Source organism: Chinchilla lanigera, unplaced genomic scaffold (genome assembly GCF_000276665.1).
Source record: "Chinchilla lanigera isolate Chin_1 unplaced genomic scaffold, ChiLan1.0 scaffold00154, whole genome shotgun sequence".
Lineage (NCBI taxonomy): Eukaryota > Metazoa > Chordata > Mammalia > Rodentia > Chinchillidae > Chinchilla > Chinchilla lanigera.
In genome coordinates this window covers 778,230-794,194 of record NW_004955555.1, presented here as the reverse complement: position 1 = coordinate 794,194, position 15,965 = coordinate 778,230, and the positions used below count along the sequence as shown (strand labels likewise).

The 15,965-nt window shown below is 51.9% G+C and overlaps 1 protein-coding gene and 1 long non-coding RNA gene across 17 annotated transcripts in view; one reads left to right on the top strand and one right to left on the bottom strand.

Annotated features, from left to right (window-relative positions):
* Positions 1 to 694: 694 nt before the first annotated feature.
* Pou2f2 (POU class 2 homeobox 2) overlaps positions 695 to 15,965 on the bottom strand; it is a 34,193-nt gene continuing 18,922 nt past the window's right edge. For 5 of the 15 annotated variants that reach the window (XM_013508765.1, XM_013508771.1, XM_013508769.1 and 2 more), the window contains 10 exons: positions 12,430 to 12,535; positions 12,247 to 12,338; positions 10,198 to 10,359; positions 9,927 to 10,068; positions 9,673 to 9,821; positions 9,419 to 9,595; positions 7,857 to 7,923; positions 5,729 to 5,930; positions 5,525 to 5,598; positions 695 to 5,269 (listed from right to left, as the gene is read on the bottom strand). In XM_013508765.1, the coding sequence (XP_013364219.1) occupies positions 4,941 to 5,269; positions 5,525 to 5,598; positions 5,729 to 5,930; positions 7,857 to 7,923; positions 9,419 to 9,595; positions 9,673 to 9,821; positions 9,927 to 10,068; positions 10,198 to 10,359; positions 12,247 to 12,338; positions 12,430 to 12,535 (1,500 nt within the window). In that variant the 3' untranslated portion in view covers positions 695 to 4,940. Of the gene's footprint in view, positions 5,270 to 5,381; positions 5,599 to 5,728; positions 5,931 to 7,856; positions 7,924 to 9,418; positions 9,596 to 9,672; positions 9,822 to 9,926; positions 10,069 to 10,197; positions 10,360 to 12,246; positions 12,339 to 12,429; positions 12,536 to 15,965 lie in introns of those variants that run through there. The other 10 variants (XM_013508768.1, XM_005412389.2, XM_013508774.1 and 7 more) reach the window with 7 other exon arrangements.
* LOC102029564 lies at positions 7,932 to 12,232 on the top strand. Of its 2 annotated transcripts, none has more exons than XR_264961.2 (4): positions 7,932 to 9,121; positions 9,268 to 9,353; positions 9,516 to 9,581; positions 10,469 to 12,232. It is a non-coding gene; the product is annotated as an uncharacterized LOC102029564 (long non-coding RNA). The 2 variants fall into 2 exon arrangements; XR_001232312.1 differs by lacking the exon at positions 10,469 to 12,232 and adding an exon at positions 9,831 to 9,920.

Sequence of the window (15,965 nt, the reverse complement as noted above, 5' to 3'; positions counted from 1 at the left end):
GAGGGGCTACCAACACAAGGGTCAGACAACTGAAAGGGGGGCTAACCTGGTGGGAAGAGAGGGAAGGCGGGTGTACTCCAGGACCTACTCAAGTTTTGGACGCTGCTTCGTCTCCCTTGCCCGCTACTGGCCACCCTAAGTCTCCCTTCCCCGTTCCAACCCAGTCGAAGTGAGTAGGTGAGAGACACCCACCTCAGGCCTGAGCCGGTGAGATCTCTACAAGGTGGGCGGTCACCTTGTCCCAGCGCAGTCCTGGATTTGGGAGGTGAGGGAGGCAGCAGTGGGACAAGAAGCCAAAAGAACTAAAGGAGCTGATGAAAGATCAAGCCCCTGCGTTTCCCCAAAGACTCCTGCCTCTTTCCCCACCCCACCTGATTCAAAGGCTCTCTACAGGTTGTCTAGAGAGGCCCCTGTCACCCTGCAGTTATATAAATAAATAAATACTGGGCCCCAGGGTTTGAGGGGCAGGTTGGGGGAAGGGCAGCAGGGACAGAGGGAAGGAGAGCGGGGAGGAGGTCAGGGAGGCAGAGGGGAGGGTCACAGACATAGTAAGTAGTTGTCTCGTCCCAGCAACTCTTCTCTCTGGATTTTTTTTTCTTTTTTTTTTTCTTTTTTTTGCTCCTTTGTTTGTTTTTCTTTACAAAGGAACGAACATCTCAAGGACAAATACTTAAAAATATACATTATTTTTTTCTTTTTTTTTTTTTTTCCACCTTTGTCATCATCGTCTTGCTTTGGAGACTGCTGAGGTCAAAGTTTAAACCGCATGAAGGAAGTGCGGCTTGGAGTTTTTGTGTATTTTTTTTTTAAATTTTTATTTTAAAATTTTTTTCACTTTTTTTTTCCAACGTATAAAAAGGTAGCGGAGTTGTCTGTGGGTTTTTTTTTTTTTAATGGTTAAATCTTTGGTTTGTTTCTTTTTTTTCTCTTGGAGGCCTTTATCTCTCGCACTTGCCTTTCCCACTCAGAGACCGGTGGGGGCCCGCGTGTCCCAATCTTGCTCCGTCTGTCTCATTCTCTCTCATTCAGTACCCCCTACTCTGGGCTAGAGGAAGAGAGAGGCACCCTTGGTTTAGGGTGGGTGAGAGAAAACAGTCAAGAGGTCCCCACTGCTTGGCTAGTTCCTTACTAGATCTTCCCAGGGTGCTGGACCTAGAGACACTCTTGGCCTTCCCCAGGGAGATGTGTGGAGAACTCATGCCTTTTCTGACCTCAACCCCAACTTCTCAAAGATCTTGGGAGTCCCTATCACTACCCACCCCCACACACCCTTCCAGCCCTTTCCTTCCACGTCAAGGGCTCTACCTTCCCCCTCCCCAAGAAGAGAACAGAGAGGTGGTTTAGTTACTGGCATCTTTTTTTTTTTTTTTTGGCACAATTAAAAGGCCCCCTCTTGGGGTAGACCCAGTCTCTGTCCCTCCTTCAAGTAGGAGGTCAGGGGTGAGGAGAAGGAAAATTCAGAGGGCTCCCTCTTGCCCTAGTCCACTGACTTCTCTCTAGCCCAGTCCCCTGGCCTCCCACCTGACATCTTGAGCTAGCCCAGAGCCTGGCCTGGGGTCTCCTCCCTGTCCCCACATAAAGCTCCCCAGCCCTCCAACTTGCTCACACACAGACACACGGACACAGGCTCTGTACAGACCACAAAATAAAAACGATGAGATAGTTTTGTTTCCCGGAGTCAAGTCGGGGGTCTGGAGTGGAAAGGGTAGGTGGGGGTGGGGGGACAGGAATTCCCCCTTCACCTTCCCAACCCTGGCTCCTTCCAGCCCCCAGCCCCTTGCCCTGGCTGGCCCCCAGCCAACGATATTTGGTTTCCTTTTTTAACATTAAAGTTCTATGAGGTATTTGGTGCCTTATCTCGAGTCCTCGGGGGAGGGGTCCCAGGGGGGAGACCTGGGGCTCACCTGCCCCTCCCTCCCTCCCTCCCACCCCCTTCCCAATATTTGGTTTCACAGCTGTAGTTAAAGCTTGGGATTTGGTTATTTTTCCCCCTCCCAGGGATTTTCTTTTTTCTTGTTTTTCTTTTCCCAGTTTTGGGGGTTGGATGGGGAGGGTCCCCATCACCCCCAACTGCACGGGGGTCCCTCCACCAATGTCAGGGCCTTGCCCCGTACTGCTCTGCTTCCTCCTCTCTTGCCCCACTCCCCCACGCTGGGGTGGGGAAAGGTCCCAGGTGCTGGGACTGGACGAGGAGGAAGCAGGATGAAGTGGGTGGTGGTGAGTCCTGGATTTTCTTTCCTTTTTTTTTTTTTTTTTTTTTTTTTTTTTTTTGGTCTAGAATCATAGTTTTTATTTGAGTCATCTCCACCATGCCTTCCATGCTGCCTGTCCTCTCGGAGGGGGTTTTTGGTTGTAATTCCTTTCGCTCTGTTCTGCTCAAATGTCCTTCCTATCTGGTCAGGAGCCCTTGGCCCCCTTTCTACCCTTGGGTGGAGGGCCGGGCCCGCTCGCCAGTCCCTTTTCAGGAAATCAAAATGGACAAACTCAGAGGTAGGGTGAGGGCAGGGAGTCAGTTCAGTGGAGATGCTTACATTCCAGCAAGGATGGGCTGACGAGGTGCCAGGCCCCATCGGTGCCAGGGGTGGGAGGGGCGGCCACTCCATCACTGCCCAGACAAGGCACCCGAGGCCCCTGCGACGGCTGAGTCTGCTGCCTCTGTGGCCCAGCCTGATAGTTTCATTTCCTGGGTGGGAAAAGGGAGACCAGAAGAAAAGAGAACGCTGAGGCCTGGGGCTCTGTCTGCCTCTCCTCGGAGTGTCCAGCAGAAAGTACGGAGGCCGCCCAGGCCGTCGCCGGGCTCTCCCCTCCCGCTGCTCCTGCCCAGCCAGGGGCGGGGGCCACTCTGATTTCAATGGCTCGCGTCCTTCACAGCAACACTTTGGTTTGAGGAGAGACACAGAAAGAACGAGATTGAGAGAGGTGAGAGAAGAGTGAAGGAAGAAGGGAGAGAGGAGAGGGGAGGAGACAGAAGAGAACAGAAAAAGAAATCAAAGGAGGAATCAAACCACCCAAAAATTGTTAGTTTTCCTTTGTCCATTCTTTTTGCTTTCTTCTTTTTTTTTCCTGTCTTTTTTTTTTTTTAAAGCTTTTTCAGTTGATTGGGGGGGCGGGGAGTTTGAGGCTCTTCACCCCTGTCCCTGACACCCTCTCTCAGCCCCGCCCACCCGCTTCCGTCCACCCTGGCTGAGGGACAGGCCCTGCCCCAGCCGCCCCCACCTCCGGCTTTCCCGAAGACAACGTCCATGAGGTATTTGTGAAGAGAAAGAAGCATCCTTCCTTCCATCCGCCTTAGGGACCAAGGGCCTGGACCACTGGTGCAGGGGCTTGGCTCCACCTCGCGGCTCCTTCTTATTCTTGAAGAGTCCTCATCTTCTTTCCCTTAAATATATATATATCTCTATAAATTCTTTTTTTTTTCTAGTTTTAATTTATTGTTTGTTTGGTTTTCTGTTTTTGTTTTTTGTTTGTTTGTTTGTTTTTGGTTCGAAACTTTGTTGGCCTCCACAGTAGCAGGAGGGCAAGGCGGCTCCCAGTGGGGTCTCTCTGTCCATTGTCGAGACGTGTCCAGGGCCGGGCAAACACAGGGTCCAGCCAAGACTCGTAGAGGTCTCACGGGAGCGGTGGCCACCAGAGCGCCCTCTTGAATGGGGACCACAGGTCATGGCACTGTCCCCGCCTCATGGACCCTGATGGGGTTGCCATCCAGAGGAACCCACCACTGGGGTGCGTGTGTGTGTGCATGTGGGGGGAGGGAGAGGCATCTGCCAGTGTTGGAGGGGCACAGGGCGGGTGGAGCGAGGCGAGTCATCTTTTTGGTTTCCGGTTAATGTCAAAGAACATGAAGGATCCCACGGATAGGCACTGGAATATGAATTTGTTTTCAGGGAAACTGACAGACAGGATGGAAAAAAAGACAATTTGAATGCCCTCACCTCATCTCCTTTTGCCTGAAATGTCCACCTTCCCATAGTCTGGGGAGGAGGTAGATTCCAGCGCAGAAGAGGGTGACAGGGCTGAGGAGGGACTTGTGAGAGCTGAACTTGGCAAAATGGCCTAGCCCACCCTTCAAAGGAAAAAGGGGGAGGTACAGGGGTTAAAAAGTCATCCCCAGGCCTTCCCCCGAACTCTCCCGGGGCCGGGAGGAGGAAGGAGGTTAAAGCAAGACCCCCTGCCCAGATGAGGAGAGTTGTGGTCAAGGAGGGAAGTGGGGACACATGATAGGGACACATTCCGTTGAGCACAAAAAATTCTGTACATCCTTTGGATGAAGCTACTGAATATTTGGTGTGAGGTTGTTCAGGCCCTTTCTCTTTCACCTTCTGGAAAAGAACATTTGGTGGAGGGTTCTGGGCCTAGTTCCTCTGCCCCAGACTGTGCCCTGTCTCTGCTGGCCCAGGGTTGAGGCTGGAGGCAGCAGGCTGGCACATTCTGTTTTTCCTTTTCCACCCCCGCTGGGAGGGGCAGGGTTGGGGGTTGACCCCACAGCCAGGGCTCACGGCCTGAGGTCCAACCTGCAGGAGGCTGTTCTGCGCCTGGCTGGGGTTCTTATTTGGCGTCGTAGCAGTGAGGGTGAGCACTCTGAGGTCTGGCTCGCGACTGGTTTTTTGGTTTGATTCTGTGGGGAATTTTTTTTGTTTGTTTTTGGTTTTTTTTTTTTGGTTGGTTTTTCACCTCTGGTTCCTTTGGGGCAGCTGGTTTCTGTTGTGATTATTTTTGGTTTTCTTTCTTGTTGGTTAGTTTCTTTCTTGTCTTTTCTTTCCGTCTTTCTTTCTTTCTTTTTTTTTCCTTTTGGTCGGTTGGTTGGTATTTTTGGTCTTTCCTCCCTTGTTACTCCTGTTCCGAGGACCCGCTGCATCCCCACCAGTGGCCTCTTCGCCCTCTTCCCAGGCTGGGGACCAAGGTGGGGGTCGGAGGAGTGGGAGGGGAGGCACGGTGGGCCCTCACTCAGGCTTGGACCCTGCCTCGGGCCCCCCTGGGCCTCCAGGGGTCTGTGCTGCCCCCTCGCTGCAAGTGGAGGAGGACGAGGATGAAGAGGATGAGGAGGAGAGGCCAGGAGACTTGCTGGAGATGGAGGCTGCCACGGCCGCAGCCGCTGCTGAGACCAGGCCCACGGCCGGAGGGGCGCTGAGCAGGGGCAGTCCGGCGTGGTTCAAGAAGAGCGGCGAGGTCACCAGGCTGGGGCTCCCTGGGGCTGCGCTGGCTGCCCCCAGCACCAGGTTCCCGCTGCCATCAAGGCTGGTAAGGGGCAGGGTTCCACCAGAGGCCAGGGCTGGTGGGGAGAGAGAGAGGCTGGGCTGGGGGCACGCCAGGCCCGGGGAGACCTTCGCCCCCAGCTGTCTCCCCGTCCTTCCTTCCCAGTGCCCCGTCAGCACCCTTCACACCTTCCCCAAAGGCGAGATGGGGATGAAGAGGCGAGCGATGCAGTGAGCAGGGGCAGGGCGGCATGGTTGGAGCAGCAATGGGGGGCTCGGGGCCCCAAGGGGCAGGACTGGTGGCGATGGGGGTGACATGAGGCAGCACGCACCTTGGATAGTGGCCAAAGGGTTGTTGCTCACCAGGGCTGGACTCAGCCCGGAGCTCAACCCTACCATTGTGCTTCTGCAAGAGCAAAGCAGAGGTGTTAGCGGGGCGAGAACCTGAGGCGGCACTGGGGTGCAGCTCCCCACCCTGGAAGCAACAGCGACCCTGCTTCTCCCCACAGCCTCCCCGCCAGTAGCTGCACACTTACCCCGTGCTGGGGTTCAGGCCCGACAAGCCGATAGCCGAGTGGCTGCCTTGAGGGCTGGGGTTTGTGCTGTTGGTGGTGGCCGGGGGTGGGGGAGTGACAGAGGGGATGGAATTGAGGGGGGGCACGGCCCCGCCGCCGCCCCCACCCCCTCCAGCTGTCCGGCTGGGGTGGAGCGTCCCCACAGCTGAGGATAAGGTAGTAACTGCCAGAGAGAGACAGAGATGGGGTCTTCAGCTTCCACCGGTCCCCATGGAGGAGGCCAGGGTCAAGCCCTGCTGGTCATCCGTCCCTTCCACCTCACTCAGGATCTCCCCAGCCAGGAAAGACCTAAACTTCCCTGCCCATCTTCCCAGAGCCCGGATGCGTTTCCTTGTGCCTCTGCCATGGGTACAGCGCTCACAATAATCTTAGCAGGAGCAGCTGCCACTACTGACCCTGTGCCCTGAACTGCGTCCAAGCAGACAGAAAGAGGGGCACCTAAGAGACAAACCCTGAGGGTTCTCTCCAGGCTCCAGGAAGCAGGGAGCAAGGGTCAGACACAGCTCAGGAATGGGCAACACAGGGAGGGGGGAAGGCTCAAGTAGCCTGGTGGGGACAGAGATTCCTGGCTCTGTATGTCCCTGCTGTGTCCCTGGCTGAGTGCCTTAACCTCTCTGACCCTCAGCTCCCCTATCTGGAAAACGGGGATAACAGAACCTATCTCGTTAAATGGATGTGAGAATTAAATCAGTCGATATATCTTCTTTTGAGTTTTTTTTGGAGGCAAGTTCTACCTGTGCAGTACAGTGGGCTGGCCTTGAACTCACTGTATAATCCAAGCTGGCCTCAGACTCATGATCCTCCTTAGCCTGGTGTGTGGGCACACGCCTGTAATCCTAACACTCTGGAGCTGAGGCGGGAGAATCACCACGAGTCACCTGAACTACATAGCAAGATCCTGTCTCAGAAAAAGTAGGGAAAAAAAAAAAAAAGAACCACATGATCCTCCTGCCTCAGCCTCTGGAATGCTAAGAGTAGAAGCATGCAGTGCCGGGGCTGGGAGTTTAGCTCAGTGGCACAGTGCCTGCCTGGCGAGTACAAGGTCATGACTTCGATTCCCGGTATCAGGAAAACAAAACAAACAACAAAAAAAAGCATGCAGTTCCATGTCTAGCTTTTTTTTTCCAGGATTGGAGATTGCACTCATGAGCTCGCACATGTTAGGCAAGCACCTACTACTGAGCTACATCCCCAGCCACTTCTTGTTTTGTTCTTTGAGACAAGTCTCCTAAATTGCCTGTGCTGACCTGGAACTTGCACGTCTTCCTGCCTCCTCCTCCTGAGTAGCTGGGATCATGGGCATGGGCCACCATGCCCAGCAGTCAATATACTTTATAAAGAGCTTAGAACAGTGCTAGGCATCATCCTCTTACTAATCCTGAGAGGGCAATATGAGATATATATATATATAAGTGAGATATATATATATATATGTGTGTATATATATATATATATATGAGATACATATATATAAAAAATTTTTCCCTGTGCTAGTGTTCAAACCTAGAGCCTTGTATGTGCTAGGCAAGTGCTCCACCACTGACTGATATTCTCCATCCCTACGCTCTTGTATGTATATATTTATGGATATATACATTCTGTGTGTATTATACATTCATAGTAATTTCATAAAAACTGAGGCTCAGAGAAATAAAGTAACTTCTTGAATTCACATAGCTTATAAAAACCCAAAGGCCAGGAATGGTGGCCTGTAATTCCAGAACTCCAGGAGGCAGAGGCTGGAGGATCACTCTGAGTTCGAGGCCAGCCTGGGCTACCTGGTGAGGTCAAGGCCAGCCTGAACTACACAGCGAAACTCTGTCAAAAAAACCCAGAACAAACAAACAAAACCCAAGGATGTCCTGTTTTAGCAACCCCATGTTTTTCCTTACAGGGACTCCTGTAGCAGATGAGAGTCCAGCTGCTCTGGTGAAAGAGGAGTGGGGTCTGCCCTCGGTCTTCCCCATGGCCCCCACCCCTCCAGACTCAGCTTTGAGGCCCATGGCCACCCAGAGCCACGGGAGAACCTCAGGCTGCAGCCCGTGCTATGTCCTCCCAGCCCCCCTCACCAGCTTCTGCCCTCCCTGACCTGTTGTGCTCAGGCTGCTGGAAGCTTGGGACAATGGTAAGGTCCCTGCACCCCCTTGGGGTGTGACCTGCGGAGAGAGGAAAGGAGGTACAGTTAGGCCGCTGTTTCCTACTGTGCAATCCCCCATGCTTCCTGGGCTTAGAACACCCACTGCCCTGGCCCCAGGATTGGCGGGGGAGGCTTTGAATATAATGCTACGTTCATAGTATGTCTGCATTTTCCGTCACATCCTTCTTCACATTTAGCTTAGGTCAGTGGTGGCGAACCTGTGGCACAAAGGCACATCAGATAACAGCTGTCTTTTCTAAACTAAAACCTCCGTATTCAAGTTTAACCATAGTGCTGGCACTTTGCGATAAATAAGTGGTTTTGGGATTGCAGTTCGGACGCTCAGTCTCTAAAAGGTTTGCCATCACTGTCCTAGGTGATCCTGAGCCACAAGCGGGAGGGAATAGTTCTCCACAGAGAGGGCCTCCCGCTTCCCATCTGCTCCCACCCAGGCTGAGTGAAGTGTAGTATCCTGTCTGCACCTCAAGAGCAACTGCCTCAGTTCTCCTAGAATGAACACACTTGCCCTTTTAAGAGTGGGGCCGGCAAGCAGTGCAGGAGAAGCTGCCTGCTGGAACTCAGGCAAGGAAGGAGCAGGCCTGAAGGGTGTCTCTGTATGCGTGGGGGGCTTGAGGATGAACTGCTGCAAGTCTTTGTGTCGCAGTATTAGAATGTCACATTACTTGACTTTCTGGGATCACCCTCTGTCCTCCTTCCCGGCTTCCCTCCCTCCAGTCTCACCTTTCTACCAACCTCAGAAGCCTCGCTGAATTCAACTCTGCCCATCCCCAATTTAAAAGTCCTCCTCACCTCTTTCCTGCCCGTGGTTCAAAATCATTGTGAAACTTAACGTGTCTGCCTCTACCTGGCCCTATGTTCATTCATATAAATTGTGACACCAATCGCACTGAACTGCACCCGAGTTCCTTCAAGCGGGCTTGGCACTCTGGTATCTATGCAAACCGGTCCCCTCACCTACGAGGCTCTTTTTCATGAGACTGGCTAATTCTCTTATCTTCTGTGGCTCAGTTCAGAGGGTCCTTCCTTCCTACATGACCTGGGGCAGGGGACCCTTCTCTGGAGCACCGCAGCCCTTTGCATGAGTTGAAATACAGGAATGGCATAAAAGATGTTCCAGATATTTGCAGTACCAAGCAGGCCTGTGTGTAGCTGTGATCCTGACGGGACCTCCTTGGGCACAACGATGTGCCTGCCAGGTAAGCAATACCTCTTCCAGTCTGTGTGGACACTGAGTGTCGCTCCCTGGACCATTTCCGGGGCGTATGCATCCGCCCCTGTGTGGCTATGTCCCTGTGATAACTGGCTCTGTTGGTATGTATCAGCGTGTGCTTGTGACCCACAGAAGACCTGGAAAATGTGTGTCCCTATGTGACAGCCTGTCTTCAAGGGAAACTCTCTTGGCTCCAGTTCTAGGCTCCGGACAATCAGGTAGGTTTGCTTCACACAGGTGCCTGTCCGGCTTGCCCTCCCCACCCCCACAGGGCTCTCAGTACCAGATGGGGGCTGTAGCTGGCTGGCTTTCCCGGGCTGGGCAGCATGGGGGCTGCGCTGCAAGGGTTGATGCGCTTCTCCTTCTGGCGCCGGTTACAGAACCAGACTCGGATCACTTCCTTCTCCATGTGCAGCTGCTCAGCAATCAGCAGGATCTCCTCTGAGGTAGGCTTCTGGTTCTGTGGACAGAGGACTGGTTAGCTCCGGCCCTTCCTTGTGCCATCCCTGTGATCCACCGCGGAGGGTGAGATCTCACCGCTAGGAAACTCTTCTCTAAGGCGAAGCGGACGTTCGTCTCGATGCTGGTCCTCTTCTTGCGCCTCCGGCCCGGCAGCCCATCAAAACCCAGGCTGGGGCTGCTCAGCTGGTTGGGGCTGGGCAGGCTGGAGTCCACAGACATAGTCTCTGCGCCAGGGAGAAGACGTGGGCTTCAGAAGCCACTTCCCCAGGCCACCCACCTCCGACCCACCTCCTGCCCTCTGTGACCTGGGAGTCTCCGCCCAAGCCCACCTGCGTCGTTGAGCCACTTCTCCAGGAGGGGCTTCAGCTTGCACATGTTCTTGAAGCTCAGGTTGAGGGCCTCGAAGCGGGAAATGGTCGTCTGGCTGAAGTCATTGCCATAAAGCTTGCCCATGGCCAGGCCCACATCACCCTGGGCCGGTGGGGTGGAAATGGGGCAGAGGTCAGGGTAGGGTCTTCTGGCACCGGGCTATCCAGCCAACTAGCAGCCCACGCTGCCCCTCACACTGCCCACTGCCCGGCCGGCCAAGTAGTCCCAGACCTGCGTGAAGCCCAGCTTGATGCGGCGTTGCTTGAAGGTTCGGGCGAACTGCTCTAGTTCCTCCAGATCACTGGGCTCCTCGGGGTGGGATGGCGGCTCCAAGCATTTAGGGGGCTGCGGGTGTGAGAAGTGCGGGTCGGGCAGCGTGGGGCGCGTCACGGCCTGGTGGGGCAGGCGGGTGAGTGGGATGCAGGACGGAGGAGCAGGGTGATGCTCAGCAATGGCTGTGTGGTCCCCACTCCCTCCAACAATCAAGCCCCTCTTCCCGCAGACTGCCTTCCCTTGCCCAAGGAGCCTCTCCACACTCGCTGTGGATCTGACCAAGGTGTGACTGCTGCCTCGCAGGGAGCAATGAATGCCTGGGACTCGCTGCACTGTCCCTCCGAGCTTGCAAACGCTCAGGAGGAGCAGCTGGCTCCTTTGCTAAGCGCTCTTTCTCTGGATCTCTCTCTGGGGAGAGATCTCATGTTCTTCTTCGCCTGCCACAAAATAAAGACTGGCTCTGCCACTGCACTGCCGCGTAGTTTGGGGTAAGCTCCTTAACCGCCCTGGGCGCTGCTTTTCCCTCTGTAGGACAGACACCACTGCTGTTCTGCCTGATGGGTTGGTGTAGGGTCACAGATTGTAGAACATGTAGCACTCCGATCAAGAGTGTTGATAATGGGGAAGGCAATGTATGGGGGGGTGGAAGGTGTATGTGATCTTGATCTTTCATGTAGTTTTGCTGTGAGCTAAAATCGCTCTAAAAGATAGGTCTTAAAAAATTAGTACACAGCATGTGAAGTACAAGTATTTAAAAACGGTCAGAGAGGACAATTAGGGCCACCGACAAAGAAACAAAGCTCTGCCTGTAAGGCTTCATTGCCCTGAAAATAAAAAAGGTCTGAGGCAGGTGGTGGGTGCAGTGAGGTCTGTCGTGCAGATCCCTGACGATCCAAACCCCTGCAGCCCCAGAGCTTTTGTGGAGATCAGAAGTTTTTCAGATTTTAGGAAGCCTGTCTAGGGCACAAATTATAAACAGTGTGATGCCCCAGTCAGGATCAGGGGTCACCGCATAATCAGACACATTAGTACTTCTGCAGTAGCAGAACCACACCAAGGGGGATAAGGAAAGGTCATACACCGCTTCATGGCAGGCAGGGCAGCTTTTGGTGCCAGTGTTCCAAGAACACCTTGACTTTCGAAGCATTTTGAATTTCAGCACTGCAGCCAAGACCTGGATTGGCCTCTGAACTTTTCAGTCTTTCTGAAACAGTTCATATATATTTTTTTGGTTCTGGTGCTGGGCATTGAACTCAGGGGCCCAAGCATGCTCCAGCACATGCTCTACCACTAAGCTACTCTCCCACTCCTGCAACCCTGATATATTTTTGAAAGGACTGGAAAAAATGAATAGGAAAAATTTTAAGTGCGTCAAGGGTGTCAGAAGATTCTTCTTAAAATCTTAAACCCAGGCAGCAAACTGAAAGCTTTAGAGTCCACGCCGTAGAACACTGAAGTGCCGGGAGAGCTGGGCTCCCACCTAAGGGTGCAAGTGTGATGGCCGTGGGTCCAGGCCGGCCAGATATTCCAGTTTGTGAAGAGAAGCTGAAAATTGGCCCTTTCTGGGAATTAAGTTGACAAAGGCCAAATGGAGCTCAGAGAACTCTCAGTCTCAGGGTTAAAAGAGACCTCTGAGGTATTCCTAACCTAGAGGCTTGCAACCTTCTGAAATTTTGTGTTTGTGTAGATGTACATTTTGGGGGAATGGGGATCAGACCTAAATCCTTCATCAGATTCTCAAAGGAGTCCATGAGCCTGAAAGGATTAAGACCCACTAGCCTGGTTCAGTTCAGTCACCTAGCCAGGAAATGTGCCTTACTTGAGGTCCCACAGCAAATCAGTGGCAGAGCAGGCTGGGCCCCAGCTTCCCCAGTTGCTATCTTGGCCCCGTGGCTGTGGAGTGGGCCAGTGGAGAGGAGATTCACCCCCTCACACCACTCGCACTCCCCCAGTCCTCAGCTGGCCCTGCTGCTAGCTTAGCCTGGAGAATTCAGTAGACAGTCTCACCTGTGTGGGAAGCCCGGCCCGGGGCTGGGAGGTCAAAAGAGCTCCCTGGGTTTGCTGAGGTAGCTGGAATAGATTTGGCGTCGGTAGCAGGCCTGGGGAGACAAGGAGGGGACACAGGGGATGAGGGGGGCAGGTAAAGGAAGACTGGTGGAGGCGCCAGGGAGGCTGTCTGTAGGGCCTTACCTGGCTGACTCTGCTGGGCCTGCGGCAGCAGGAACTGAGCAGGTGTCTGGAGGTGGTGGCCTGGCACAAGCACTAGCTGCTGGAGCTGCAGGAGCTGCTGTATGTCCTGGCAGGGAGGAGATGGACAGAAAGACGGCCTGAGTCCTGGTGGCGTTCCTCCTTCTCTGCATTATCTGAGCCACAAGGGGCTGAGAGCAGGAAGGAGGCCATGTGGCACCAGGCAGCGAGGGTCATCCACCTGTCTGAGTAGCACTCCGAGCTGAGAGCACCCAGGGGCTTCTCTCAAACATGGGACACCGGAGCGTCCCAAGTGGGTGGTCCCACAAGGGCTCACTCTTTATTTACTTTTTCCTGCCTGGTGAAATTTTTACCTTGTCTTACATTCCTACCAAATAATAGACTTTTTAATAAAATATAAACCAGAATAAGTCATCTTTTTAAAACACAAGGAAATGATACTATGTCTGGAATCAGCTTTACAATCCCCAGAAAACAGTGAGTTTGTAAGTTGATACAACCACCACTATAGATTGAAAAAAGATATGATGGACTCCTCACCCCCAGAATCTTGGGGTGCGAATGCATTTGGAACTAGGGTCTTTGTAAGTGATTACATTAAAATGAGGTCACTGGGGTGGGCTCTAATCCATTATGACCCATGTCCTCATAAAAGGGCAAATTTGGACACAGACACAGATAGAAGAAAGGTGTGAATAGGCACGGAACACAAGACCATTGAGAAGTCAAGGAGAGAGGCCTGGAACTGATCCTTTTCTACAGCCCACAGAATGGGCCCTACCTACCAACGCCATTACAGATTTCTGGCCTCCAGGACTGTGAGACAAGAACTGTCTGTTGTGAGTCAGCCACCTTGTGCTTCTCTGTCACAGCAGCTCCAGCAAACCATGACAGGCACTGTCTACCGAAACCAAACATACACCTCCTTATGACCCAGTAATTCCACTCTTGGGTTTAAACCACCATAAATGCGTGCATGTGTCCTCCACGGACATATACGAGAATGTTCACGCAGACCATCTGAAATAGCCAAATCCTGAAGATGGCCCCGGTGCCCATAGATAGCTAGCCTTAGTAGAGTGGGTCAATTCAATGGGATACCTCCACAATGAGAACGAGCAGCCACGATCTAAAATGACATCCAAACGCAGTAAGTGAAAGAAGCTAGTCACAATGGAGAACGTCCTGTGTGATTCTGTCTGTGTTCCATCTGCATACTGGAAGTTCAGGGAGCTTCTAGGTGCCCGTTATATGCGTATGCTCAGTTTGTGGGTATGCGGTGAGCTGTATACTTGAGACTTGTGCATGCTGCTGTATTCGCTGTACTTCAGTAAAAAGGTATTTTTAAGGGGAATGAGCCGGGGAAAGAGGAAGAGGGAAAAATCCGCCCCCCTCTAAGTCTAATTGAAATCCTATTTGCCAGTAGGACTGGAAAAATGTTCCTATCTATTGAGTTGGATTATGGGTTTGTTGGGTTCATTAAAGCATTCTCCCTATCTCCGTGTCTGTGTGAACATTTCCAAAAGAAAAAAAAATACACACACACACAAACACACGCATGCTCAAATAATCAAAACTCTTCACCTGGTCTGTCAGGCCTTCTCTACTGAGGCCTGTGCTGAGCTCCCTGACCTCACTCCTTCTGCCCTCTTCCTCTCTGGCTATGCTCCAACCATTCAGCCCCTTTCTCTTTTTGAAAAGCACCGAGCTTGTTTCTGCCTCAGGGCCTTTATAATACTGTTTCCTAGTCTATGGGGGGGTACAGTTCTTGCACACATTATATAAATCATCCCACCACCATGTCCGCCTTGATGACCCCCCTTTACATCTGCTTTGGAAGACTTTCCACACCTCTAGGTGTGGCTCTTTCCATTCACTCGTTCACAGCATGCCACCCTCCCTAGCATGGCAGCTGCAGGACAGCAAGATCTTCACGTGGGCACTACGCTAGCCTCAGCATGAGAACCACGTCTGGCAGCAGTAAGCGCTCTGCATGTGTGTGTGATGGTCCCAGACTGATACGTCATCACTTACTTTGCAAGTTTTATGTATACATAGTTGAAAGCGATGTTGTTATTTTTCCCTTCTGTGAAATCTGGGGTGTTGGCACACGCCCCCCCAATTCCTCTCAATGCTGACATTATTCTGAAGGCGTTTAACGTTCCAACACGTGAACTAATTGGGAAAAACATGAGCAACTTGAAAGAAAGGCTCACTTCTCTAATATATAAAGAGCAATTATAAATCCATAGGAGAAAAAAAAAACTAACGACATAGTACAGGTAGGCCTAGAGAGGGCCCATAAAGGAAATAAAATCAGCTCTGAATCAGAACATATTCAGATTGCTCACAGTAAAGTAAACAGAACTACAACCGCACTAAGATACTATTTTTACCTCTTGAATTCACAAAGATAAAAACACTGCAGCACAGCACAGCACAGTGGGACTGTGGAAAAACAAACACTTGCACATGGCTGGTGAAGGGAATCAAAATTAAAAATTACACGCCCTTCGACTCAGCCACTTTACTGCCGGGAATTTATCCTAGGGCTATATGTACACATGTACAAAGTGACCTCCATAGAAAGCCATCCCCACAGCAAAGGGGATTCCAGCAAGAGTACGAGCCAGCTGGGCACACTGCAGCAGGTAGACTGCTATGCAGTCATTAAAAAGGACAAGGATGCTCTTTGGGAGGGATACTGGAGATTGAACCCAGGGCCTTTGCACTGAGCTATACTCCCAGCGCCTTCTATTTTTATTTTTTTTTTATTTTGAGACAAACTCTCACTACATTATAATATAATCACTACATTATAATATAATCACTATTATAATATAATCACTCCTGCCTTGGCCCCCTATACCACACCCACCTTGGGGATATTCTTTGTGTTGTGATATAGAACAATTTCCAGAATGTTCTGTTGAGTGGAAGTCTCAAGAGACAGAACAGTGGGTGTAATGTACTGCTGTTTGTGCAAAGGAAAAAATATCTAGGTATTTGTTTAATATTTATAAATAACATCTGGAAAACTATTTTTTAAAAAGCCACACTGTAAATCCTTCTCCATTTTGTGAATTTGGAACATTTACCTGGTCCAAGTAAATAAACATTCAGGTGTCCTGTCCCCATCCCAATCAGTACTTGGGGACCAACACGCTTGCTTTACCAAGCAGTCATCTTACAAACGTCCAGAGCTGCTGCCAGAACCCTGGAGGGCGCTCCGCTTTCTCAGTGTCCTCCAGAGGAGGGAGCACTGTGCCGTCCCGTGAACTGCCAGTCACCCCGAATCAGCGAAGCGGAGAACCTTACCGTACAGACTTCACCACAGAGTCCACACTGCCTTCCTTCTCCGGGCTCCTCCAGCCCAGTAACCCGCAAAGACCGGCTCGCTCCCGCAAACTCAAGCTTCTGGGCCTCCATTTACAGTGGGCACAATGGGCCCTTCTAAGCCCTGGATCACAGTCTTGGTTTCATATTGTGCCTTTCTTTTTCTTTTTCTTTCTTTTTCT